General features: G+C 40.9%; 1 protein-coding gene across 1 annotated transcript in view; it reads right to left on the bottom strand.

Annotated features, from left to right (window-relative positions):
- Positions 1-2726: 2726 nt before the first annotated feature.
- Positions 2727-26901, bottom strand: part of PIK3CB (phosphatidylinositol-4,5-bisphosphate 3-kinase catalytic subunit beta) — a 49342-nt gene continuing 25167 nt past the window's right edge. Inside the window, exons 13-23 of the mRNA XM_009904795.2 lie at positions 25574-25695; positions 23456-23599; positions 15589-15688; positions 13054-13232; positions 12372-12481; positions 11446-11524; positions 5235-5402; positions 4647-4770; positions 4210-4355; positions 3647-3779; positions 2727-2952 (exon numbers count right to left, since the gene is read on the bottom strand). Coding sequence (XP_009903097.2) covers positions 2815-2952; positions 3647-3779; positions 4210-4355; positions 4647-4770; positions 5235-5402; positions 11446-11524; positions 12372-12481; positions 13054-13232; positions 15589-15688; positions 23456-23599; positions 25574-25695 — 1443 coding nt within the window. The 3' untranslated portion in view covers positions 2727-2814. The remainder of the gene's footprint in view (positions 2953-3646; positions 3780-4209; positions 4356-4646; positions 4771-5234; positions 5403-11445; positions 11525-12371; positions 12482-13053; positions 13233-15588; positions 15689-23455; positions 23600-25573; positions 25696-26901) is intronic.

The raw sequence follows: 26901 nt of genomic DNA, 5'->3' as shown, positions 1-26901 counted from the left end.
AAATCCATGGGGGCTCTTCCTTTGGAAATCAAAACAGGACAAGCAGGAGTAGTAACAGCAGCAGTTGTCACCATTTGTCACAAATCAAACGATACAAGGCGAAGAAAGCAAACTCATCTTTTAGTCATGCACTCAAAAGGAAAAACAGAATGACAGTATGCAATATACACACTACACATACAAAATTCCAGTTGTTCTTAAAAGCAGTCTCCATATCTTTTCCCCCTGAAGATCCTGTGAAGGCCTTGAGAAGCACAGTTGGTTTAAGAAATTATTTTTTCCTGATGGAAATGTGTAGATCTGATTAAAGTGGACTTGAAGAAAAATGATTAACAGGAGACCATCTGAACTGAAGCTGTTTTATACCGAAGTTGTTGCTCACATTTCTTGTCTACACCTGCATAAAGCTACATCCTTTCCAAAGGTCACATTGCTACCCACTGTTACAAACAAAATCTTTAAACTCCACTGCTATAACCAGGCCATTTGATGCCTTTTGAATTCTTCAGGCTTAAACAACAGCTCAGAAGAAAGTACGAACCCACCCAGCCCAAATTAACCTACCATTTTAACACTACAGCTGGATATTGGGAAGTAAGTAGATTGATGTGACCAAAATGCCAGTATTCTCCTTTCAGGTGGAAACTTCTTTACTTTGCAACATCGTGCTGGCAATTGAGGAGAGGTGTTTCTTCATCTGGAGGTAAATGCCACTTCTTCCATTTTTGCCAGTGGGAACCTACAGCACAGACTTGAGTGATTTGTTGAGCCTCACAAGAAGTCTGAATGGAATACACAAGTGACTTACCTTCTTGGCTACAAATACAAAGATATTGTCACACTCCTTGCTGTCACAGACCCTGCACACCAGCCTAAACAGCCAAGCTGAACTTGCCAATTCTATCTCAAGTTCTGGGAAAGGCTATGTCATCCTCAACAAGACAACACACCAGAGATGTTCGAGTGCTGTGTCTCACAGCAAAATCCAGGAATGGTTCCTTCTGCAAATGTGTATGCTGTGAATTAGCCGAGGATGGCATTGCTTTCTCAGCTGTAGGCTGCAAAGCAGTTTCTTTATCCCCTTCCTCCCACCTGCTTTAAAAATCAAATAAAAATTAAAAGGGCCACATGGCACACCTTAAATGCTACTCTAGTGTATGAAAAACAAACCCAAACCAAACCCCCACCAAAAACCCAGCCCCAAGCCACAAACCACTTGTGACTTTTACAATATTCTATAAGCAGAGGTCTTCTCAGACGGATTAGCCCTGAAGGGTGATGACAAGAGAGGCAAACCACCACATGCAATGCTATCCCAACTCCAGATGGCTTCCTGGCCTTTAAAAGATACAACAAAACCCCAAATGAAAAAAAATAAATATAAAATTATGAATCACTCTCAACAAATTTAATTAAATTCCTACACAAACCAACATTTCTATGCAAAACAACTGTTTAGTCAAAAAGTAAATAGATCTGTTTAATTCTCTTTCAAATGTCAAGAAGAATTGAGAGCTACCAGTGTTCCTTGGAGAACAAGCAGTAGTTAAAGTCTACCTTGCTGATGTTCAGAAACAGTATGTTACATCTTTTAACCAGCAGTTCCCTATTGCACGTAACAAATTTGCTCTCCATTTAAGCACCTAAAAGCCTGGTACCTCGCTAAATAAATTAAAACAAATCCAGTTTCTTCAGCAACCATCTTCAACATATATACCGTGGTGAAGCAACACTATGGCAAGCCTTTAATAAATACAGAAAGAAAAGATTAATGACTTCTCACTGGTGTCCTATGGAATGGTCTTCTCCCAGAAACACTTGCTTTTCACACATTTGGGGTTTTTGGTATGTGTGCTCTAAAAGATCACGATGTGTTGTAGATGTGCTCTAAAAATCACAATGTGCAGCATCTCTCAGGAAATTTTTCCATACATAAGTCAGTACATTTGCATGGCATAACCAATCTGAGATGGGAATTTCAGCGCAAGGCTGTGAGGAGCTTCTAGATGAAACTGAAATAAATGTGCCTTTTAAGGAGTGAAAACAAAGCCCCAGAGGCCCTAGAACGAGAAACCGTTGCCAATGAGGGATTCCCAGGCATGCTTGGAGTTGGCCTAACTTCCCTGTGACTGAAGGGCTTCTTTTGTGTTTGTTATGTCAGAGGGACAAAATTGTGCAACCCTGAACATCTGGACACTGCATCATTTTCAAAGTCTCCCCTTCCCCTTCTTACAAATATCTACTCTTCTTTTGGCAGCAGTATAAGACATTAAGCAGCTCCCTGTGGTACAATCATATTGTGGTTGCTATTTACAGTAGAATTAATGCATCTGTGCCACTAGGGCACAGTTCATATGAAAAATATAGACAATACCATAATTTTTTTAGCCAGATTAGGAGTATATAAAATAACAAGAAAAAGAAATAAATTTACTCTTCAAGTCCTAACTTAAAACAAAGAACTGTCCCGTCAGAGGCCTTCAAACCTCCTGAATATGTTAGAGTACATTACCCTAACATACAAAACCAAATATTTACACTTCCATAAAGTACCAAAGGATTTTTAAAAACGCCCAGTAGCTCTCAGCGTGCAAAGTCAGCAGGAACTGATTATCCAGAATCTTCACTGTTTGGAGAGACAGTCTTGGAATCAAGCATTCAGAAGCAGAGTGCAAAAGAATCAGGAATTACTTCAGCCCTTTTCTTTTTGCCGTTCTTTCTCATTTAAAGTAAATTTTGTTGGTCCACAATACAGATTCCCTTCAAAAACACTTCTCAAGGTAACATTCGGATGAGTGCAAAGGCGAAAAGCTTCTAGGATCTGTAATCTTTCCGCACAGTGTGAGCCATCCAGTTCACTTTAGTAGTCCAACTTTCCCGGAGTGCTTCATCAAACTTTTGCTTAAATTGCTTTAGTGCTTCTTCCTCACTTTTCCCTAAGGCAAGAGAGTCCTACAATGAGAGAAAAACCAAGTACTATTAGGAATTGTAAAAGCACAGGTAAAGCCTCCTCCACCTCTCAAGACAAATCACATTCTGCTCATTCCATTTTGACACTTTTTCACTGACTGAGCCATACATCAGTGGTTATCTTCTGAGTTTAAAGATAAAACTAAACAATAATCAAGCAAACTGATTTTCACATTCACCAGACTAAGCATATGCATTGGCCAAGATGTAAAACATCCCCCAAATGACCATACGAACACGAAGGAAAACTTCTCTCCTGTGAGGGCGCTGGACCAGTCTGCCCAGACAGATCGTGGAGTTTCCCTCTCTGGAGAAATTCCAAACCCACTTGGACACGATCCTGGCCAACCTGCCCTGGGTGAACCTGCTTGATCACGGTGGGTAGCTTAGATGATCTCCAGAGGTCCCTTCTAACCCCTACCATTTTGTGAGTACATTTAAGATGTAGGGATGATGAACTCATTATGGAATAGTTGAGAGGAACATATATTCACAGTTACTTTAGACTGCTGGGACACTGACTGCAGACTTTGTTCTATAGAGCTGAGAAAGAAAGCTTTGAGAACTATGTGGAAATCTTGAGAGAAATGGAAAACAATTAAAATGCCTTCATCTTAGAACAAAAATTCACATCCTGGAAAAATGCTAAGTGCTGCTGAGCTGCAACCAGCTTTACCTTGAGATACTGGATGTCCTTGACAGAGGTTAGTTCTGGAAGCCCTGCAGTTAACATCAGTGCAAAGAGTGTAATAAATAGGTTTCCATGTTTTCTCAGAATCAAGTAAGCTTCTTCACAATACTGGCGGAATCTTTGTGTTCAGCCGCACAGCACATGCAACAGAGACACACAAGAGACCTTAGGCAGTTGGCAAATATATACAATGATTTTCAACAACTGTTACCTGGTCTAACACATATATTGTAGGGGCACAGTAACAGAAAGGCCAAGAGGTGTCTACAGAACCTTCGATGTATTCCCACTAAACATCCCATGCCTCTCCAGCAAAAGAGGATAAGCCCAGAAGAATCTGCTCTCTCCTACAGGAGATAAAAAATAACTAGATCCTTCCACTATATTCTGTCTCAGGTGCAGAAGTAGGTAGGGGAGTAAATGCATGTAGCATACTTTCATACAAGTACAAATGAGCAAACCACACCCAGACAGGTCCCTGGTGTGCTGGAAATTATCACCAGAGATCACCTCAGTTACAAAAGGAAGAGACCAAAAATAACACTCACCGACCAAATTTTTCAGTGTTCCCTGTTTTTCCTTGTTGAATAACATGAATGAAATCATAGGTGAGTATGAAAGGTACCCGTTCCCTTTTAATTCCAAACTTGGACTTGAAGTTTCCAAGAATATGCCCAAAATCTATATGAAAGAGCTAAAAACCAGACCACACAAACAAAACCAGTGGTAAAAGTTAATTTTTCCAGTTAAATATTTCACTTTTTAAATATCCCCATAGAATGCTGCTATCAAGAGCAGTTAACTCACAATACTAAACTCTCCCCAGCCCATAGCTTCAGTCCTTCAGGATTATGTAGTTTTAAAACATTTCAGGATTTATTTTAATCAGGCAAAAAAAGAGAATACTGCAAATGTCTATAAACTCTCACTTTTGTAGGCTTTGCTAGTTTCATAGGCAGAATAATTGAACAGAAGAGATTTTTACCTGACCATTTTTTCTGACCATGATGTTGTCACTGTGTCTGTCACCAATTCCCAGTACGTAAGTAGCTACACAGTAGCCAGCACACGACAGAGTAAACTCTTCAATGGCTCGATCCAGATCATCTCTATAAACACAAAGACAAACAATATCAGTGCTCACTGCTGCTAACTCATGGCATGCCTTGACCTCAAAGAGGACTTTTGCTTGTTTAAACAAGAAGCAAACTAGACTTGGTTGAGAGAAAATACTGTATAAAGGCGCTATGGAGAACAGAAGAAATGCAAATATTATGAAAGGCAACAACAGCAAGACTTGACTCCCAGTTTTCTTGGATTGGTGTGTTTGGTTTGCCCAATCTTGTACAATTGACTCAATAACATGCAGTTGAAATGCTGCAAATGCTGAAATTTCAGCAGGATCGTTGTTTGAATTCTGAGGGCACCCTCTGATCCAAGTCAGAATCTGACATACTAGACAAATTAGTAGCAACAAACCTGCCAGAAAAGCCACACATACATCAGTACTGAAATAGAAACTTAAGGGAATTCTGTAGCTTACTATAAATGAGAAAATAACTGTAGAAATTACCCTAAATTGTATTCCTTCAGCCAGTTCAAGAGAGCATCTTTGTTGAAGGCAGCAGCAGCAGCAACATTGCTGCTATTTAACTGAATGTCAGCAATCGTTTCTGAGCTAGAAACAGCCTCAATAAGGCCAGAGTGATCTCCAGTTGCTAAACAGCCATAGGGCAATATCCTGGAACAAAACACAGACTCACGTTAAAAACAAATAGTGAGGATGTTTTCTTAAGTGTATCAGTGCTTTGAGCAGGCTGAATACTCATGTGAACTCAAACATTAAACTCTTTGAGGTTAACATATGGATACTGCTGCCAAAGTTAAAATAACAGCAATACACACAAAACATTAATTTTTCCTATGACAGACAGGTTTGTAAAAAAAGGAAAGAAAGGTATAAGCAAGCTTAATTTTTCCACTTTGCAGTTACTTGTAATTTTACAGGAGAAACCACAGAGGGAGCCCTTTGTTTTCATTTGTTAACTGTGGCTCAACAGACTGTAAATCACACTCAGATTCATTCTAGACTGTTATTTGTGCCCATGAAAAAGATCTTAGCAATCTCAGCCTTTCCCCTATTCTTCCTATTTAGACCTCAAATCTTAGAGCTCCTTTTAAAGATAAACATTTTTCAAAAGTGTTTTCTGACTCTTACTAAATTTTAAGCATAAAAACCTAATGAAACACAGGAATACATATTTTAACCCTCCTAATGTATTAAAAATGTCACTCAGCATTCATACACCGTGCCTATTCTACAACACCACTGCATTAAAATAAGACACAGCTAAAGCTGCGAATGAAGGTGAGTGGTGTCTGAACAGATTAAGTGTATTTTACCTAAACATTTCCTCACTCCAGATGCCTGAAGTGCTGAACAGAGTGTCAGCTTAGGTGGGAGCTAAATGTATTCAAGGGAAACTTAGACCAAACTCTTCAAAGGCACTGTGTCCCAAATGGAGGTGTCTGCTCTGGTGCTAGGCACCTCAGGTCAAGAGCATTACCTCAGCTCTGATGGCGAGTCCATGCACAAAAGAGTGGATTGTATAGCTAACTGAAGTGCACAAGCTGTAAGCACACTGGCCGACTTACAAAGCTGGATAACAAACTGCAGGGCATGCTACAATTGGTGTGTGTGCGCGTATAAATATATCTGAAGGAAAAGCACTACTGGTAGAGTTATCATTGTTTATGGAACAGAGATAAAGTTTGATTGCTACAGAGTAGAGCCACATCTTTTACCTGACACAGCAGAGTATCCCAAGCCACAGGAAAAAATAGAAAACAAAATTCCAGCTGAAACTAATGAAAACTTTTTGGCCTAATAGCCACTAGGCAATGGAACAGTTTCTCTGTCTCGCTGGTAACACAAAAGGGAAGCAGCACAGGTTGTAACAACTGTATACTTGGGGATTCTTCACTGGCAACAAAGCGAAGGGAGAACGAGATTGACTGGGGTATTCTGAGAACACCCAACTTCAAAATAAAAACAAGATTTGGAACAACAACAAGAAGAAGATTTGGAGCCTTCTCCCCCTTTCTATTCTAATCTACTTCCTAATGAAAGCCCCTAACTCTCAGGACTAGAGGGTTCTGACAATGCGCAGGCGGGTACCTGCAATCACTGAACACCAGCGCCCATGGCACAAGGAAGCACTGCCCATCCTTATCACCACAAGGCAAACCTAAGCCAAATATTGCCAGGTTAAAGTGCACACTGGCCTTCGTCCATGGCATTTCAACCCACCCTACTTGCAGCTTAACTGGGCACATGTCCAACGACTTCCCCTTCAAAAGCAAGCAATGATGAAAGCCTTCAGCCCCTTGAGGGCTGTGTGCTTACAACTGGAGGAAAAAACATCCTTGTCAGAGAGACAGTTTGACAGGAGTCAAGTTGGGGACAAATCCTCTGGGCCCTTTCCATCTCATCCTGACTTCAACATCTGTCAGCAGGATATGCTCCCCGCTTTTTAATGCTAGTAAAGGCCACAGACAGATCAATACAGCAATCCTAAGCAGGACAGAGCATTTTCTTCACTCCACAGAACACTGTTTATTTCAAGAGTTTAAGTCTCCAAAGCAGTATCTTTCCAAATACAACACCCAGCTCTGGTAGTTTATCAACACATTCTCTGTAACTTCAGGTCCAATGGTTTAAAAATGATGACACTCTTTAGACTTGTAACAAATGCATTTTTCAGTATGTCCATGAACTCTGATTTCATTCACACACAGCTGCATACACCAGACTTCACACATCTTAAGGGAGGTATAAACAAAAACTCACCATAAATAGGTAATGAAATGAAAAGGTGCTTCGGAGAACTCCCTCTAGCTGTCCAAAGTAACCAAGTACTAAATATTTTTATGACAGTTTACCACAGCAATGGTCACTCAACACAGGCAAGCTTCTCTTGATTTTCTGTTGCTCCGTTACTAACTTCTCCCTTAACACAAAGTAGTGGAAACACTTTTTGATGCAAAGACTGCTCTCCTAGGAGGTGCAATGCTGCAGACCCCACAGCATACTTCAGTAAAGAGATGTCATGCTCCTCTGCAGAGATGTGTATTGGAAATATTTAAAGACACACGGAGTCATCATCCTTAGAGGTGGTCAAAAATCAAGGGGATGTGGCACCTCGGGACATGGTCTAGTGGTCAGGGAGGTGTTGGGTAGAAGGTTGAATGTAATGATCTTAGAGGTCTTTTCCAGCCTTAATGATACTATTGGGAGCATGCTCATCCACGTGACCTCAGCAGCAGAAAATTTTTAAAGCAAAATAACTTGAAGAGGAGTTGAACCTCTGAAATTCTCATTTTGTTACTCTGCAGACACAATGTCAATATAAATCCTGTTTAACTTAGTAAGTTTGTTCCGTAACTGCCCCATTTTAAAGTACAAGAAACAACCAGAGATAAACTACAGAAAGAACTGAGGAAGTTTGTCTGCACATACTAATGACTTAGGCCAACTACTTCCTGTTCCATTGTCAGGTAATAGCATGTCTTAGAAATTAATAGTTATGAGGATTAATTACAGAATAAACTTTTGGTTTTCTCATTTCTCTCTGCACCTCATTGACTGAGGTCTAAGGAAAACTGACTCTGAGTCAGACATCCCTAAATGACAGAGCAGTGCAGTGTTTGTCAGGGGTGACAGTCTTTGCTCTATCATGGTTTGGGCTGTACAGAGAAGCAGACGCAATTCGTGTCTGAAGCTGTGCTCTGTTGTGTCCATCCAGTGATAGCCCAGGATGAAGGTCCTACTAGAGTACACTGTTAAATACTCCCACGTAGACCTATTTCCATTTCTGATACAAAGCCTGGGCTAGCCCTGTTGTTCAGTCAAAATGCACACAGAGGAACCAAGGCAACAAAACACACCACATGTTAAAGAGGCCAGTTCCCCCATGAGAGAAATCAGTTAAACAAACAAACCAACTTGCCCCCTTTTCAGTTTTTGAGGTCTCAAAACCAATATATATTTGGTGCTCCTCTCCAGAGCTGATAAATCTCTCTGGGAACACTGTGCTTGCTTTAGACACAGGCTGGACTAAGATTTCATTTTAAATTACTACTCATAACTGAGTGTGGAGTGCAGTCCAATTATTAAGAAACTGATCCTATCCCAAACTCCTTGATGACAGCATATTGGTTGCCAGTTGATCCATGCTTCATGGATCATGCACAATTTGCTTGTGGCAAGACATTATTGCTTGGAAGAGAGGGGCAAAGAGCAAGTTCTTTTGCTCTGCTGAAACAAGTGAGAAGCCTTGGATAGAGTCTTGAGACTTTCTGTAGCAGAAAAAAAGTTGAAATGCACAAAATCCATTCTGCATCCAGAGAAGGCAAAGAAGAAAGCAATAGGAAAGAAATTCAGGGAAACCAGAGCCTCAAAGGATCACAGGGCAAAAAGAAAAGACTACTCATTGGTATGGAATTATGAAGTTCTGGTTTTTGGAAAAGCAGATCTATCTGACACTACCTTCTCACCTGACATCATGCCTCTTACCCAAGCAAAAAGAAGCAAGCTAACACGATCTGACTGAAGAAGGTGGCAAAAGAGCTCATTATAATTGCTGTTAATTCATTGATTTGGGAGCTGCCTCTTGTTAAGAGGCATGTAGACTGAAAACAAGAGGCACGCAGACCATAAAAATGGAGATCACAAAGTCTCTCAGCCATGCCAGGCATTTGGAGTGCTGCTTTGTCTACCTCTCTTTTCAGTTATGGCCATTTCAGAGCCTTCCCTTGGCAACTGCTTGGTTAATCTCTCTTTGACAGACAGAGTTGTAACCCTGTCTCTGTCCCAGAATTTGATTTTATAACCATAACTACAAGATGAAGAATGGAAGGAAGATGCTCACAGTTAAATAAACATATGGAAGAGGCCAATTATAGAACTTCCAGTCTCTCCAGGAACTTCCCCTTTCTACTTTTTTTTTCATTCTGAGAGTTTAAAAAAAAAATCTTGCCCAAAGTCATTTCTTGGTTTTCCTCTGTAGAGTTTAAAAAAATGCCTTAGTCAGGAAAAGCATTTTTGATGTCTCCTAATGACTATTTCTGTTTCCTAGGCACAGTGTGTGGCCCAGACTGGAACCACAAGCTAAGCTTCTGGAAAGGCAGCAACCAAAGAATGCCTCATCTGGGATTCCACAGCTGCCAGAGGTTGTCCTTGCCCCTAAATGCTGGATCAGTATCCTCACAGTCTATTTATAATGACATAAATTATCTGAAGTTTCCTCAAATCAGTGTTCAACTTTACACACACTCAACCACCTCATTGCAAACATACACTTCCAGGAACAATTTATTATTCACATTCCTACTTTGTCCCATAAATCACTCAAAGGAATCTTTCCATAAGCAGCACAAGTAACACGTTTATAATTCTACTTATCTGTGTGGGTTGATGTTGTGTGTTTTATGGAGCTCCTGCTTCTGTGCTTGGAGCCACAAAAAATTTGAAATGAGCTCAAAGAATTTAAATGAAGTATTTCAAGTAACATTTAAGTAAGTTTACTTATGAAAGCACTTTTATCATTGAGGATTACAGCTCTTTTATAGGCAGGCAAAATTGAACTGACAGTCTCTAGTTTATGATAATGTGACATCCACTATCTTCTTCAGAACTATTTTTTCTAAAAAGAAATGAGACTTAGAGAATTACAATAGCTAAAGACTGGTGTATAGATTTGGTTGGAGAAATTCCCCATGTACAGGAGGGTTGTATAATAACACTGAACAACGCCTCAGAATGTTTCTCTTTGGAATACCTGAGTATTCCTATGAAGAAGTCATGCTTAGCAAGCACATGCACATAAGGAAGAAATAAGACCAAGAGAAGTAACAAAGTGTTGAAAAGAACTACCTCTATTTGTGGCATTCTACAACTCTGGCAATTCTCAACCAGGCAATGAAATTCTACTACGAAGAATCTCAAGCCTCCTATTCCCTCACCCCCAAACTACCAATACTCAAAGCTGCCATAACTGCTAGAGAGGGTTTTGCCTGTTAGTTTTACCTATCAGAGAACCCTGATGGTGTATTCTAGATGCAGTCCTCAGCAGATCTGTGTGCTACATTTGTACTTCTCTTGTGAAGTGAATTTGAACTTAAGAGCTGAAGTTCCGATAATCACCAAGTCCCCATTTTCACGTCTGGAAAATTAGTGACCAGCAGTAGGTAAGTTTGTTACACGAGTTTATTAAACACGTCCCATTGTAAAGGTCATAGACACCCACCAAAAAGGCACAAAACCTGCTTGCTGGGCTATGAACTACAGAACTGTTTCCTGACCTCACACAATGCTTAACATCTAGATGATTTTCAGGGCATGAAAGCCGTAACTGTGTAAGAGAATGGTGGAATATTTATAACCAGCATGGCACCTAAGGTAAACAACAACAGATATGGTGAAACAGGGAAAATGTTGTTCTTGATAATAAACAAAAATCCCAGTTTCCCCTAATTTTAACTGTTCATATTTTTCATGTCTGAATTACTTGCTAATGAGGGCAATCTAGGGAATGAAATGCAAAGAGAACCCATCTAATCAAGTATCATAGCCTGTTCAGTTTGGCTATGACAAGTGAAACCTTTGGGCATCGATAGAGATGTTTAGAAAGGGGACAGTAGGGAAGGTATTTAAACAACAGGAAAGTTTCAATGCTAAAAGTAGACTCTCCATCCAAATAAGCCAGCCCTCCAGAGATCCTTACCGGAGATCCAGACCAGCTTCTTTCCAAAGTATGTCCATCAAACGCAAGATCTGGAGTGTCAACATGTCCTGTCGGAGATCTGCAATGAAAGGTTGAAACTGCTCTTTCAGTTTCTGGGTGTGCTGTAGACAAACTTTCTAGTGTTTATAAAGCCTTTAGAAAAAGGTATCCAAAAATAAAGTCTACAGGTTAAAGCAGGATTTATCATAATTATATCATAGTGACTGATAGTGTCTCGATTTTGAGAGTCAGATGGTTAATTTGCTTACTGATGTTAAAACATGTCTATGTGTTGCAATGCAGACTGATGCAGCTCAAGCGAAAATAGAATACATAGAATAAACCAGGTTGGAAGAGACCTTCAAGATCATCGTGTCCAACCCATCAACCAATCCAACACCACCCAAACAACTAACCCATGGCACCAAGCACCCCATCAAGTCTCCTCCCGAACACCTCCAATGAAGGTGACTCCACCACCTCCCCCGGCAGCCCATTCCAATGGGCAATCACTCTCTCTGTATAGAACTTCTTCCTAACATCCAGCCTGAACCTCCCCTGGCGCAGCCTGAGACTTTGTCCTCTTGTTCTGGTACTGGCTGCCTGGGAGAAGAGACCAACCTCTGCCTGTCTGCAACCTCCCTTCAGGTAGTTGTAGAGGGCAATAAGGTCACTCCTGAGTCTCCTCTTCTCCAGGCTAAGCAACCCCAGCTCCCTCAGTCTCTCCTCGTAGGGCTTGTGATCCAAACCTCTCACCAACTTTGTTGCCCTCCTCTGGACTCATTTCAGCAAGTCAACATCCTTCCTAAATTAAGGGGCCCAGAACTGGACACAGTACTCGAGGTGCAGCCTAACCAGTGCAGTGTACAGGGGCGTGGAAATTAAGAAGGAAAAGGAAAAATAAAACATTCTTTAGCTCTGCTTACCATCACCATTTTTAAAGATGATCCCTACAAGATCTCCTCCAAACATTTTGTTGTTGTATACTATCCACAGAGGCTTCATTTTAGAATCCATATATCTACACTTCTCAACACTAGAAAAAAATATAACTAAAGTTTTAGTAAAATAAGAATAAGTCAAGTGAAGAGGTCTAAACATTGTTCACAACACACCAAAACATGCAGACTTCAAGTTTGGGAATACTTAACTGTTACCTCTGCTTTTGTTCTGCTTCTATGCTATGAGGATTTACCAAGCCATGAATTTATCTGTTAGATGGGATGTGTTAAACACCACAACTACCATACACACAGCTTAAACTAAGCACCTGCTTCTTCAGAGAAAACAGTTTTCTTTATATTCTCTCCAGTCAATTTTTAGACTGTGAGTGCCAATAAAACTTTCCACTTTCAGGCTTACATTTCAATATATTTAGCTATGGTAAAGAATTGACTAAGAGAGTATTAAGTTTCATGGCAGTTCTAACTGGACTGAAAGCTTAAGCTTAGGCAGATTCCCAACAGACCTTCTCTCCTGCAGGAAGAGTTCCCTGTGACAGCCTATCTCCTGAACAGCACAGCCAAAGGAAGTTAAAGCACACAGGCATTTCTGCTTTACTGTTTCTGTGCAAAAGCTACAGCAAACTTCTATTCACTCTTAACTTACTGCAGCTCTGAAAGGATAACAGAAGGGTTCAGAGGAGACTGGAGGTCAGAAAGTGCTTCTCTGTAAGCATTTTGTTTCAAACATGTATGCATTGCATCTTTTCCTTTTGCTTTGCTTTGCTTCATGGCATTCAGCTTAATTAGACTGTTTAAAGTCTTCATTTTATTAAGGGCTTCCACCTGAAAGAGATGTTTTATTGTTAAAAGTTACTGCTCTGATTTTACACATAGTACAACACAAAATCCAGTTTTGAAATAAAGCAAACAATTAATTCTACAACTTCTAAAAAATGGAAATAACAGATGACAATTAAGGTAGCATTCCTGAAAAAAAAAATTACGAGAGCAGCCTTTTCTACACCACTCACATCCCAGAAATCCCATTTTTCCTAAGTAAAAAAACACTGATGATGGGATGAAAGCTCCTGAGCTTCAGGTCACTTTTTCAAACATGCCTTAGCATTTGGAAAAAAAAAATATTAATAAATGTATCAATTAAATGTCTCACTTAAAAGAAATTCTTTCTTCAAAGCACAATTTTTGTCCACTAATTCAACAAGGCACATAATACAAGTGCCTCTACCCATACTGAAGTCAACAGAGATAGCGAGTGCTTCATATGCCTAACAAAGTCAAACATCACAGGAGGCAAGCTGTGGATGCAGTTACCTCACTGCACACATTCACACACAGCCATAGTGTGGACAGTCCTCACATACCCAACTACACAAACTTAACTTTCACAGACAGTTTTAAATCTTTGTTCATTAAGATCTTATTAAAGTCAGGCATAACACGAATGCTGGAATTACTTAAGGCTTTCCAAATTACAATCCCACGTAAGCAATATTAAAAATATGTATAAAGGCAATTATTTGCAATCAATACAGGTGAGTTTAAACCTTTCCCCCCTTCTTCTGCTTTGGATAGTTTTCTCCTGGAACAGAATTTCTAAGAGAACAAGTAGCGATTTGACCATGCATTATGCTAACAGAGAAAAGCCCTTCGGTACCAAACCTAGATACTAGCACACACCACAAATACAATTCCCACCTTGCATCTACGTCTAAGCAACTTGTCAGCCAAATACAAAATAGCTGTCACCACAACCAGCTGTCTTTGCACTAGCCACATGCTCAGTAATACACATTCTCCAGCAAACAGCCATCAACTCAATAATGACAAAAGCTGATTTCTATACAAGGAAGCTTCAGCCTAACGTATAAGGTGCTGAGTCAAAACTTACCACTTCTACAGAAAGACCGAACCCTGTCAGGCAGGATGCTGTGGAAATTGTATGCAGTTTGATTATAAAAGTGAGGCAGTGGAGACCTGCCAGGTCAGCCATCTGTCAAAACCAAAAGCGCTCTGCTTTTCCACTATTCTAGGAGCTGTACAAACATCAGTGACAAGGGAACAAAATGGAACTGATGTTGTACAAACAGGAACTTTTTGAAGTATTTCTACTTTGAATTTCTTCCGTGTTTGCACAGTTGGGAATTTTTTTGCCCCTTCTTTGATTGTACTGACATTTGTTTCCTGCGAAGCACACAAAACTTTACTGACCTTAGGTCTATTGCTTAAAGCATTTCAACACCTAATCTTTTTATGATTTTGACAATGCTAACAAGCACACGTGTGTCAGAGATGGTCTTTTCCATATCCTGTGAACTACAGTAATAAAGAGCACAACACTACTCTCTGTTCCCTATGCCTCTCGAAGCATAGTTTCAATGGAGACAGTATCAAAACTCTTACAGAGAACACTCATCAGACAAGTATCTACCAAGTTCATCTTTATGGATTGATACAGCAAGTACATTAATTCCAGAGAGAGGTCATTTCTTAAAGATTTGTATGGCCACAATCTACATTAACTGGCTAAAATCGCATTAGAGGCTTCAAACATGAGTTGTGCTCTTAAAGACCTGCTGATATATTCATTAGGTCATTTAAAAGCAAATACTTTTTTTTTTCTTTTCTTTCTTTCCTTAACCAGCACATTTCTGAGCATTTGGTTTACTTCAACACCTCTGTTTCCAGGCAGCACTACATTATGATATAAGTTCAGGGAGTTTTGTATCACCTTTAAGAAAAGCCAAAGCTGCAGGAAGTAGCCCTGAGTCCATTAACATAAAGGGTAATGGTGACTGCTGAACATGCTACCCTTACTGGGGCAAAAAGGTCAGGAATTTCAAGTGCACAGATACTCATCTTCAGTTAATAATTCAGACAGCCTACTGTTCTATCTAGAACACTCCTGGAAGTACCTTGCACATCTTGGAACTTTATAAAACCAGCTTCCTACCCCTGAGGCCCACAGCTTGAGCTGTTCTCTGTTCTGGGGAGGATTGCTCCATCACCCAGCTATTCAGCCCTTTTATTTCTCTGTCTCGTTCCAGCTTCCTTCTCTTTCCCACTCCCTAACAGATGGGCTTTGTCACAGTAACCAATATGCCCCATAGGAGCAGCGGACTAAGCATCCGAGTTACAAGAAAGGGTAAGTCAGGATTTAAAGGGGAAGGGAAGTCTGTACCTGTTTAGCAAGCACCTTCATATGAGCAACACTTCCTCGGCAGTAAGCTTCAAGTATCAAGCCAAACTGTACTGAAACAGCAGGTATGTGAACCTCTGACCTGCAAGAGCAAACACTTCTCATCAGACCACAGCATTTATAGATCAGCATTCTTCTAGTCAGTAACAACCGAACACCACAACACCTCATGGTCATGTAAATAAACAAAAAGGCAGATTTCTTAAGAAATAACAGAACACTTATGTACTAAAGACTATGAGGATGGGCTAGTTTCAATGCATACCACCTGTTTCAAGGTCCAGGACTGTTCTGGAGGCCATAACATTAAGAGGTAGTGACTGGAAATTTGTTTTCTTTTATTCATGAAAGTAGGACACCTAGGTCATGGAAGATGATACTGACCATCTGTGGTAGGTTGAGAGAAGGCTTAGCTCTCCCTCCTCCACAGAGTAAGAAACCACAGCTAACTCAGTCGAAGAGCAAAAGCTATATATTTACAAGCATATATGGAAAGCAGGTTATATATGACACAATATATACAGGTATTTACAATATATACACAGAAATACACAGCAAAGACAAATAACACAACAAAAATCCCTCCCTCAGGGAGGGATCCCCTCTTTGGAACCCCCTCTCTCCCCCCCTTACCTCCCTTTTTCCCCAAAAAGGGGTTAGAGAGAGAGAAAGGCAAGTTACTAAGGAAAAGAGTTGTTAGCAAGCTTCAAAAGCCCATGCAGGATTAGTGTTTGCTTATCTGAAGGCCAAGTCCAGCAGTTCGCAGAAGAAGCAGGCAGGGAGAACAGGCTGAAACACCAAACTCCCCCAACTCCCAAACCGAACTGAACTGAGGAAAAAATTTTCCAACCGCTTCACAATCTAAAGCTGAATTTTTGTTTATCAACCAATGAAATTCGTTTAGAATATCAGAATGTTTTGGTTCTAGTACCAAAAACATTAGCCAGTGTGTTCCAGCAGTGTTTGTTCTTAAAGGCACAGCCTCAAACGATCACAGTCCACCCCTTTCTAAACAATTTCATTGGCTGTTCGTACTGTCCATCCAATCCAGAACAATATTTACAGTTCGTAAGTTAAGTTCATCGTCCATTCCGGCTATACTCAGATGTAGATGATTCAGAAGTCCAAGAAAATCCAAAATCAAGAAAATGGAAAACAGTTTGTCTCTCCGCAGACGAAGCGAAGAAAAAGGGAAACAGGGACTCAGGGACTCTCAGTTGACTCAGGGCTCTCAGGGTTCTCAGGGTTCGTGCACCGTAGATTCCTCAGGGACTCTTTCCTTTGGACGCGCTGTAGCTGTACAACATTCTGAAATTAAACTCTCTCAGCTAAAGTTAAATCTCTTTGTGGAATACACTGAATTTCACCATTCTCTTGCATTACCCAATAAGTGTGACCCGGACCTTCTGCTGAAACCACCCCTCGGACAGGTTTAGCCTCTCCTGAGGGCGAAAATACCCAAACAGTTTTACCTAACAGATTCTTTTCCCTAACAACAGGAACTCTATCACCTTCTACTTTCTGTAGCAGATCAGAATGTGCAGGTCCAGCTCGGTTCACTGAACCTCTACTATTCACCAGCCAGGTTGCTTGTGCTAAATGTTTCTCCCAGTTTTTCAAAGATCCACCTCCCATGGCTTTGAGAGTGGTCTTCAACAAACCATTGTAGCGTTCAATCTTCCCTGCAGCTGGTGCATAGTAAGGAATATGGAAAATCCACTCAATACCGTGCTCTTTTGCCCAGCTCTTTACAAGGTTGTTCTTGAAGTGAGTTCCGTTTTCTGACTCAATCCTCTCTGGAGTTCCGTGTCTCCACAGGATCTGTCTCTCCAGACCGAGAATGGTGTTGCGTGCAGTTGCATGTGGGACTGCGTAAGTTTCCAGCCATCCAGTGTTCGCCTCTACCATAGTAAGCACGTACTGCTTACCAGAACGAGAACGTGGTAGAGTGATGTAGTCAATCTGCCAAGCTTCACCATACCTGTATTTGGACCATCTGTCACCATACCACAAGGGCTTAATTCTCTTTGCCTGCTTAATAGCAGCACAAATGTCACAGTCATGGATGACTTGTGTGATGGCATCCATGGAAATGTCTATGGATCTGTCACGAGCCCATTGGTATGTTGCATCTCTGCCTTGATGTCCTGACGAATCGTGAGCCCACCGAGCTAAGAATATCTCACCTCGGTGTTTCCAGTCGAGATCAAGTTCAGAGTCCTTGTCTACTTGAGAAACTCTTGCAGCTAGATCTGCCTGATGATTGTGCTGCTGTTCCTCAGTAGCTTTGCTCTTAGGAATGTGAGCATCAATGTGTCTCACCTTCACTGGAATTCTCTCGATTCGATCAGCAATGTCTTGCCACAGTTCAGCTGCCCAGATGGGTTTTCCTTTCCTCTGCCAGCCATTCTTTTTCCAGTTCTTTAGCCAACCCCATAGAGCATTGGCTACCATCCATGAGTCGGTGTAGAGATAAAGCTTTGGCCATCTCTCACGTTCAGCCACGTCGAGAGCTAGCTGGACAGCTTTTACCTCTGCAAACTGACTGGATTCTCCTTCTCCATCCTTCGCCTCTGCAACTCGGCGTGTTGGACTCCACACGGCAGACTTCCACCTTCGCTTGTTCCCGATGAGACGACAGGAACCGTCTGTGAACAAAGCATATTTCTTCTCATCATCTGAAAGGTCATTGTAAGGAGGAGCTTCCTCAGCACGAGTTACTCTCTCCTCTGGAGGTTTAGCACAGTTGGTATCTTCAGGCCAACTTGAGATCACCTCCACCAGACCAGGTCTTTCAAGATTTCCCATTCGAGCTCTCTGTGTTATCAGGGCCATCCACTTAGACCAGGTGGAATCTGTGGCATGATGTGGTGTGGAACCTTTGCCTTTGAACATCCAATTCAAAACTGGCAATCTGGGAGCTAAGAGAAGTTGTGACTCAGTTCCAATTACTTCAGAAGCTGCTTTCACTCCTTCATAGGCAGCTAGAATCTCTTTCTCTGTTGGAGTGTAATTAGCCTCTGAACCTCTGTAACCTCGACTCCAGAAACCAAGAGGTCGTCCACGTGTCTCACCTGGAGCTTTTTGCCACAAGCACCAGGTTGGACCATTGTCACCTGCAGCCGTGTACAAAATGTTCTTAATGTCTGGACCATCTCGCACAGGTCCCAGACCCACTGCTTGGACTACTTCTTGCTTTATCTGGTCAAAGGCTGCTTGTTGTTCAGGTCCCCAGTGGAAACTGTTCCTCTTTCGAGTCACATCATACAGAGGTTTCACAATCTGACTGTATCCAGGAATGTGTAGTCTCCAAAATCCCACTATCCCCAAGAAACGTAGAGTTTCTTGCTTGTTCGTGGGATTTGCCATGGTAGAGACTCTATTTACCACATCCACTGGAATGTGTCGGCGTCCATCCTGCCACTGCACTCCCAGAAACTGGATCTCTGTGGTAGGACCTTTCACTTTGTCTCTCTTGATGGCAAAACCTGCATTCAGGAGAATGTCCATGATTTTGTTACCTTTCTCGAAGACTTCCTCAGCAGTTTTACCCCAGACGATGATATCATCGATGAACTGGATGTGTTCTGGAGCACCACCTTCCTCCAGAGCATCATGGATTACTGCATGACAGATGCTGGAGCTGTGGATCCAGCCCATTGGCAGTCTGTTGAAAGTGTACTGGATTCCTCTCCAGGTGAAAGCAAACTGAGGCCTGCATTCCTCTGCTATGGGAATAGAGAAGAAGGCATTAGCAATGTCTATGGTAGCATACCATTTGGCCTCTTTGGATTCCAGCTCATACTGGAGTTCCATCATGTCTGGTACTGCTGCACTCATAGGCGGAGTTACTTCATTCAGGGCTCGGTAGTCCACTGTCAGACGCCAGTCTCCATTCGGCTTTCGCACAGGCCACACTGGACTGTTGAAAGGTGAATGAGTTTTGCTGATGACTTTCTGACTCTCCAACTGACGAATCAGATTCTGAATGGGCAACAAAGAGTCACGGTTGGTTCTGTATTGTCTGTGATGCACAGTCCGAGAAGCAACCGGCAACTTAATGTCCTGAATCTTGTGTTGTCCCACAACTGCAGATTCATCAGAAAGCTCAGGTCTAGCAGACAGCTTCAGTTTTTGTCCATCAACTTCTACAGAAGCTACTCCAAAAGCCCATTTGTAACCTTTAGGGTCTTTGAAACGCCCTTCTCTCAGAAAATCAATTCCCAAAATACAAGGTGCATCAGGTCCGGTCACAACTGTATGCTTTTTCCATTGTTTACCAGTTAAGCTTATATTAACCTCCACTTTACTTAACTCTTGAGATCCACCAGTGACTCCCAGAATAGTTATGGACTCCGATCCCTGATAATTTGATGGCAATATGGTGCACTGAGCTCCTGTGTCAACCAAGGCCCTGTACTTCTGAAAGTGTGAAGTGCCAGGCCACTGGATGTACACATCCCAATAGATTCTGTTATCTGTATTACCCCTCTCCTCCCCCTGGCGGGAGGCAGGGCACCCCTAGTTATGGGGAACATGTCCACAGGTGCAACGAGCACACTGTGCAGTGTTAGAACTGGAGCCACTGTTGGAGCTACTAGAGTTGTCCTGGGGAACTGTAGAAGTAACAGCTACCCTTCTGGTATTGCTACCTCGGGTTCTGCCACTTTGCAGTTCTCTCAGTCTCCTGAAAAGATTAGAAGTTGGTTGACCATCCCACCTGTTCATGTTCTCACCAAACTGATCACGCAGGGTAATCCAAATAGTCCTACGTGACTGCCTTGGTGGTCTGTTTTGGTTTGATCTGTTTTGGAATGACCTCCTTGGAGGATGTCTATTCCTCACAGATGAAACCTGTACCCACCTGGAGGAAGAATTGGAATCATCTCTTTGTGCCAATTGGGAGATGGTGTTTTTAAATTCATCCTTCAGCTCTTTCATGCAATTCTCCAGTTTTCCAGACAGAGTTTCAATGGCTGAAACCAAAGAAACACGTGTCATGCTATCATCCAATTGTCTCAATTGATCAGTGAATTGGCCAACCGTAAGAGGAGCTCCACCATAATTTCTTGCTACAATTCTGCTTGCCAGAATGTTTGCATAATTGGAAGGAGCAAGCTTGATGAGCTTTTTAGTAAGACCATTTCCTACAGGAACATCATCAGGATTCAGAGATTCATGTTCACCATAGAGTACCTCTCTAACAGCAAATTCTCTCAGACGCTTGATTCCCTCATCTATGGTAGTCCAGGGCTTAGGATTCCATGGAAGATCATCTCGGGAAGGGTATCTCATGAGAACCGCCATTAGAAGGCGTATCCACAGATTAACCTTACCGAGAGCCTTGCCTAGATGTCTATCTATTCCATTATCCTTTGAGAGAGTTCCTAGCTGGGCTGCTGACTTGTCTCCAACCATTAGAGCTGGAGCACCTGTATCATAACATCTACCAAGCCAAGCGAGAACTGGCTCCTTATCTGCTCTGAGATAGTCTTTTCTTACATTTCTAAGCTCCTCACGTGGTGAAGAGCAGTCGGTTATGTCATCTTGTTCTTGCTCCTCTGCCTCCTGTTCCTCAACTTGTGGTCCCAACAACCTCTCAAAGATCCCTTTAAGTTGAGAAGCACCACCACTAGCTGCTGTCCTACCAAGAGATGCATCTCGATCCTCTGATGATCTCAATAACTCAGCTATATTTTTAAGACAGATTTTCTCTTCCTCCCCAGCAGAAGAACCTTGCTGTGCATCCCCGTCAGCTCCTGAATCAGCTTTAGTCTTACCCTTCCTTGTTGTTAAAACTGCTACTTGCTTTACTGGAGCTGTGTTTGGGTTTCCAGCTGCCTTATTATCAGAAGCTGATAAGCTTTGAGACAGATTAGCTGCTTTGGAGGACGCTTCCGCTCCTGCCATGGAAGAAGGAGGAAATGACTTTGCCTCGTTAATGGTGGCTGCTGGGGACACGGGAGCCGCCATGTTTGGGGCTACTGTAGCCCCTGGCTGCTTGCCAGAATCATCACCATTGCTATTCAGAGCTGCCTTGCCGATTGACTTTTTAGCTTTATCTTTAACTGACACAGATTCTCCATTATCATCCTCACTGGATGTTCCTGAAACAGAGCTAGGGTGGCGTTTTCGTCTCTTTGTCCTCCGTCTAATAACAAAACATGCCTTATAAACTTTTCTCTCCCGGTACAGTGTCACTAGCAAATACACATTACTTATCACCAGCAGCAGGACTACACACATCAAGAAAATCAGCTTTGGATCCCAGCCATCACTTAAAATTACCCTTTCACCGAGCGGAATCTTAAACTCTTTTATCTCAATAGGGAGTGTGCTAGATGTAACATTCCTGCACTTTTTAACATAAAAGAATTCCAGGCACTGATCATACAGAAGCCGAATCTTGTACTTAAACCACAAATATAATTTTTGCATTATATATTTACCTATCTTATCGATAATCATACCCAGGCAATACTTGTAGATCAATACACCAAAGACCGAGAAGAACAGACGCTCAAAAAGCCAAAACACCTTCATGTTTGCTCGTTCGACTTAAGCAAGCAATAAATCAAACTAATTTGTCAGCAAACCCCGAGTTGGGCAGCCAATAAATGTGGTAGATTGAGAGAAGGCTTAGCTCTCCCTCCTCCACAGAGTAAGAAACCACAGCTAACTCAGTCGAAGAGCAAAAGCTATATATTTACAAGCATATATGGAAAGCAGGTTATATATGACACAATATATACAGGTATTTACAATATATACACAGAAATACACAGCAAAGACAAATAACACAACAAAAATCCCTCCCTCAGGGAGGGATCCCCTCTTTGGAACCCCCTCTCTCCCCCCCTTACCTCCCTTTTTCCCCAAAAAGGGGTTAGAGAGAGAGAAAGGCAAGTTACTAAGGAAAAGAGTTGTTAGCAAGCTTCAAAAGCCCATGCAGGATTAGTGTTTGCTTATCTGAAGGCCAAGTCCAGCAGTTCGCAGAAGAAGCAGGCAGGGAGAACAGGCTGAAACACCAAACTCCCCCAACTCCCAAACCGAACTGAACTGAGGAAAAAATTTTCCAACCGCTTCACAATCTAAAGCTGAATTTTTGTTTATCAACCAATGAAATTCGTTTAGAATATCAGAATGTTTTGGTTCTAGTACCAAAAACATTAGCCAGTGTGTTCCAGCAGTGTTTGTTCTTAAAGGCACAGCCTCAAACGATCACACCATCAGAGCTGATGCAAAACAATGTGTTCTCAAATCTTTGTAAGAGAAAAGCCAAAGTTTGCCTGTTGGAGAACACTTTTAAACAGACCACTGAACCTCACCACACAGCAAATCATCCTCCAAAACATTTTCATGCAGTGCTTGCTCTTTTTATTTAGAAATAGTTAAATAAATCATACTTTGAGGACAGAATCAACCTGTAGTCCATCCTGCAAGATTTCTGGCATTCAGGGAATTGGTCAACAGAAGTAGCAATGTCACACAGAACTGCTTGTATTTTATGTTAGACCCTCAACAATTAATCTAAATTGTGAGAGGTATAAATGTTGTACTTTCACAGCATGAGCAGACAAAACAAACCAAACTTATCAGATAGTGCTAAATGCAGTTTGGAATACTTCTGTTAAAGAGCAGGTGACAAACCACTGTATCACACTTTTAATTATAGGCTTGCTCTGATCTATGAGTGTTGAAGATAAAGAAACATAAGGAGGACTTGTAGGGGACTCTGATAATGGCTCATCTAGAAAAATCCTGAAGAAATCAAATTTCATATATAATTTCTGAAGTCCTAATCAAGATCAATAGTTTCAGAAAGACACAAGGGAAAACCCCCTCCTACCTTAGATGCCAAAACAGCATCTGTCCTATTCTCCTGTTAGCGAGTGCTCTCTCTAACAGAAATCTGGAGAGCGCACAATCCAGAAAAGGTTCATACTTCAGGACTTGCACAAGCTGAAGAAGATACTGAGAGAGCTCTTCATCACTAGAATCAGGTACATAAACCAGTTAGTAACAGCATAACCAAATTAATGATACTTCAGATACTCAGATGACTATGACAAACCCAGCCATGACAGATTTGTTTCAATAGCAAGAGCGTCCTCCCAATTTTTCAGTCATATGGATATTTAAGAGGCAGCTTAGTGCACTTGCCAGCCTGACCAATTCATCAGTAAATTAATCACTTAACACAACATTAAGGCCCTCAAACTTGGAAGTTAAAATCTGGTGTTCTGTCACAGGCTTTTAGAAGATCAAGATGTCAGCCTAAGTACTTGGTTAAGTATCAGGGAAATGAATTATGCCAAATTACTTCAGACTACACAGTGTCTGCCTTAGACCACTTGACCTGACTGAGGAGCAGGACCTTTGGAATTTCATGAACAGTGGACACTAAAGGACTGAAAATAAGTGCAGATACCAAACAAAGTCATTCACCTTACAAAACAAGAGAATAGGATTCATTCTACTGAAAGCAATTCAATTAATGGGCCATTAAAGGCCTATTACCTGATAGTTAATAAGTATTAATTCATTAAGGCATCTACAAAGTGATCTGCTTCGCCAAAATTTTATTTGGGGTTTTGTTTATTTCTTTAAATCATACCAACACCATGAAGGTTTTCAGGAGATAAGGAAAATTCATCATCTTTCAGAAACCAGTGTCCAAATTACTCCACTTCAGAAGTGCAAATTACAGTATCTAGCCACAGTTCATAATTACACGTTTGAAAAGCCTCTATACTAATTATCTACTTCAAGTAATATTCTGACAACAACAATCATTCTAGTGATTTTCTAGAAAAGTCTATATTCCTCTCAAAAAAAACCCTCTCACACTTTATAGTTATGTTACTCTACAATAAATGTGAATGTTTATTGACTTGTTATGTTTGAAAATCTTTTCTCTTATATAAACTCAGCAGAATTGAAAACCTCTGCCTAAGATGGAAGGAAACGAGCAGAAGTGCCTCTGTCTACTGCCTGAAGGTTTCAGAGATGCGAATACCCATTTCTTTTATTCTCTCTCACTCTGAAAAAAACTTCAGTAACTTGGTAAAACCTTTGATTTACAGTGTTGTACTTCTTTTTCCCTACTGTTTTTATTTCAGCTAATAGGGTACAGTTTCATCAGATTTTTTAAGGAAGTAGAAAATTGATTTCTGACACGCAACAGAATAGAATTTTGCTCCAGTGACAGAACTAAGAATTCCAGAAAGAATTCCAGGTGTAATAATTCAGCATTATTAGGGCAGCCCAGAAGCTACACTGTTTGCTTGCATTTGAAAGAAATCAACATACTTTTTTATTCTTTTTTAACCCAAAAGTTTAGTCTTAACCATTTAAAAAATTAATCACTAAACTATTCACCACAGAGAATGTAGAATTCAAGGACAGGAAACATGCACTAATGCTGCAAATGATAATGTCATACAAATCTTGCCCTAGGTGACAGCAAAGAGCAAAACTTTATGTAATAAAGTATGATAATGAAGGCGGCTGTGAAGAGCAAATCGGCAATTCCTTGAGTTCTTATTATATGCTACAGCTTACATTCCTCTTCAATGATACAGCAAACACCTGGCAGTGTGAGGTGGCTGGGTGGCACTTTTTACAGTATTCAGCCACTCTAATAATGTTCCTCCTTTGTTATTAAAAAGTTCTTACATTCTCTTGCTCTCCCATCCAAGAAAGAAATGTCCACAAAACCCTCTCTGGGACAGAGGCGCACTGTTGTGGTCAGTTAGCAACATGGAAAACAATCATTGTTGAATACAAAATGTCAGAATAAGAAGGTTTTATTTGGCTGACAATGTGCTTATCCAGAGATCAGGTTGCTTTACTACATTTACGTATGGCAGGCAGCATGCATAAATCTTTTTTCCTCCTATAAATGAATCAAGTGCAGTTTTTCAGCCCAGAAATCCTTGCCTGCTGAAGCATGGAATATACTCACCTCATTTGCTTTAAACAACCCACTGCATATTCTCTGACATATTGGTCTGGGTAATTGAAATCCAACAACTCCAATGCTTCTCGAGGCAGCAGCTTGGGCCATATCTGAAGGAGAGCCTGAAGCTGTATTAAAAAGATCGTTAGGTTAGAGGTGAAGTAACTATTTGAGAAGACAGATGAGTGTAACTGCTCATAAAAGCATTCATACTACCAGAATGAGGTTACAAGACTGGGCTCAAGCTGGAGGTGGGAAATTCTAGGAAAATGGGCCCACTTCTGATTATATTTCTTACCATTTAAAAATCCTCATGATTATTGTTTTTTTTTGGCAACAGGTCTCATTTACACTTGGTCTAAAACAAAATGGGTTTCTTCACACAGACACAGTAAACAAAACTTAGGTAACCACCAATAAGTATTTATTAAAACTCTGTTTCTAAAACAATGTAGATAATGCTTTGTAAATGTTCTGGTAAATATGTAATAAATTTGGTAATGGCCAAAATTTTCCATTAATAAAACAAACACAACAGGAAAAAACACCCAAACCAACCAACAAAACAAAAATAAAGGTTTTTGCTGAGAAAGATCTTTATCAAAAATATTTATCCTCCTCAGCTGATGGAGCCTTTTCTCACAAGCATCCTAAGTAGTAATGAGATTGAAACACAAAAATGATGATTCAGGGTAGATATTTATTTTTTTACAATCCAAATACAATGCTACTGGGCTACTGTGGGTGTACTTTTAATCCTATATATACACATCCTAAGTAGTAATGAGATTAAATCACAAAAATGATGATTCAGGCTAGATATTTATTTTCTTACAATCCAAATGCACTGCATTATTTTGGGCTACTGTGAGTGCACTTTTAATTCTATATATACACATGGTTATATGACAAACGGTGTTCTATTGATCAGGCTAATCAAGCTCGAACACATGAGCAGCACAAGATTTTTCCTCTCTGTAGGAATGAGTGTTAAGTCATGACAAAAAGCCCCTTTATACAAATTATATAATACAAGCATTTAATATTTGAACAGCACCTTATAAAATCTGAATGATTAGGAACATCTTATTTTCCTCCTGATTTAGTAATCCTTTTACAGCAATACTGAAAATTTTCTGTTATATGCCATAGTTCAAACAATGCTTCCAATTCGAGTGTGACAAATGTGCATAAGTTCATAGTCTCAGCCTGCATTTAACAGGCATGTTGATATGGTGTCCAGTTCTGGGCCCCTCAGTTTAGGAAGGACATCGAGACACTTGCATGTGCCCAGAGAAGGGCAACAAGGCTGGGGAGAGGCCTTGAGCGCAAGC

Source organism: Dryobates pubescens, chromosome 13, assembly GCF_014839835.1.
Source record: "Dryobates pubescens isolate bDryPub1 chromosome 13, bDryPub1.pri, whole genome shotgun sequence".
Lineage (NCBI taxonomy): Eukaryota > Metazoa > Chordata > Aves > Piciformes > Picidae > Dryobates > Dryobates pubescens.
This window is presented reverse-complemented; position numbering and strand designations above follow the sequence as displayed.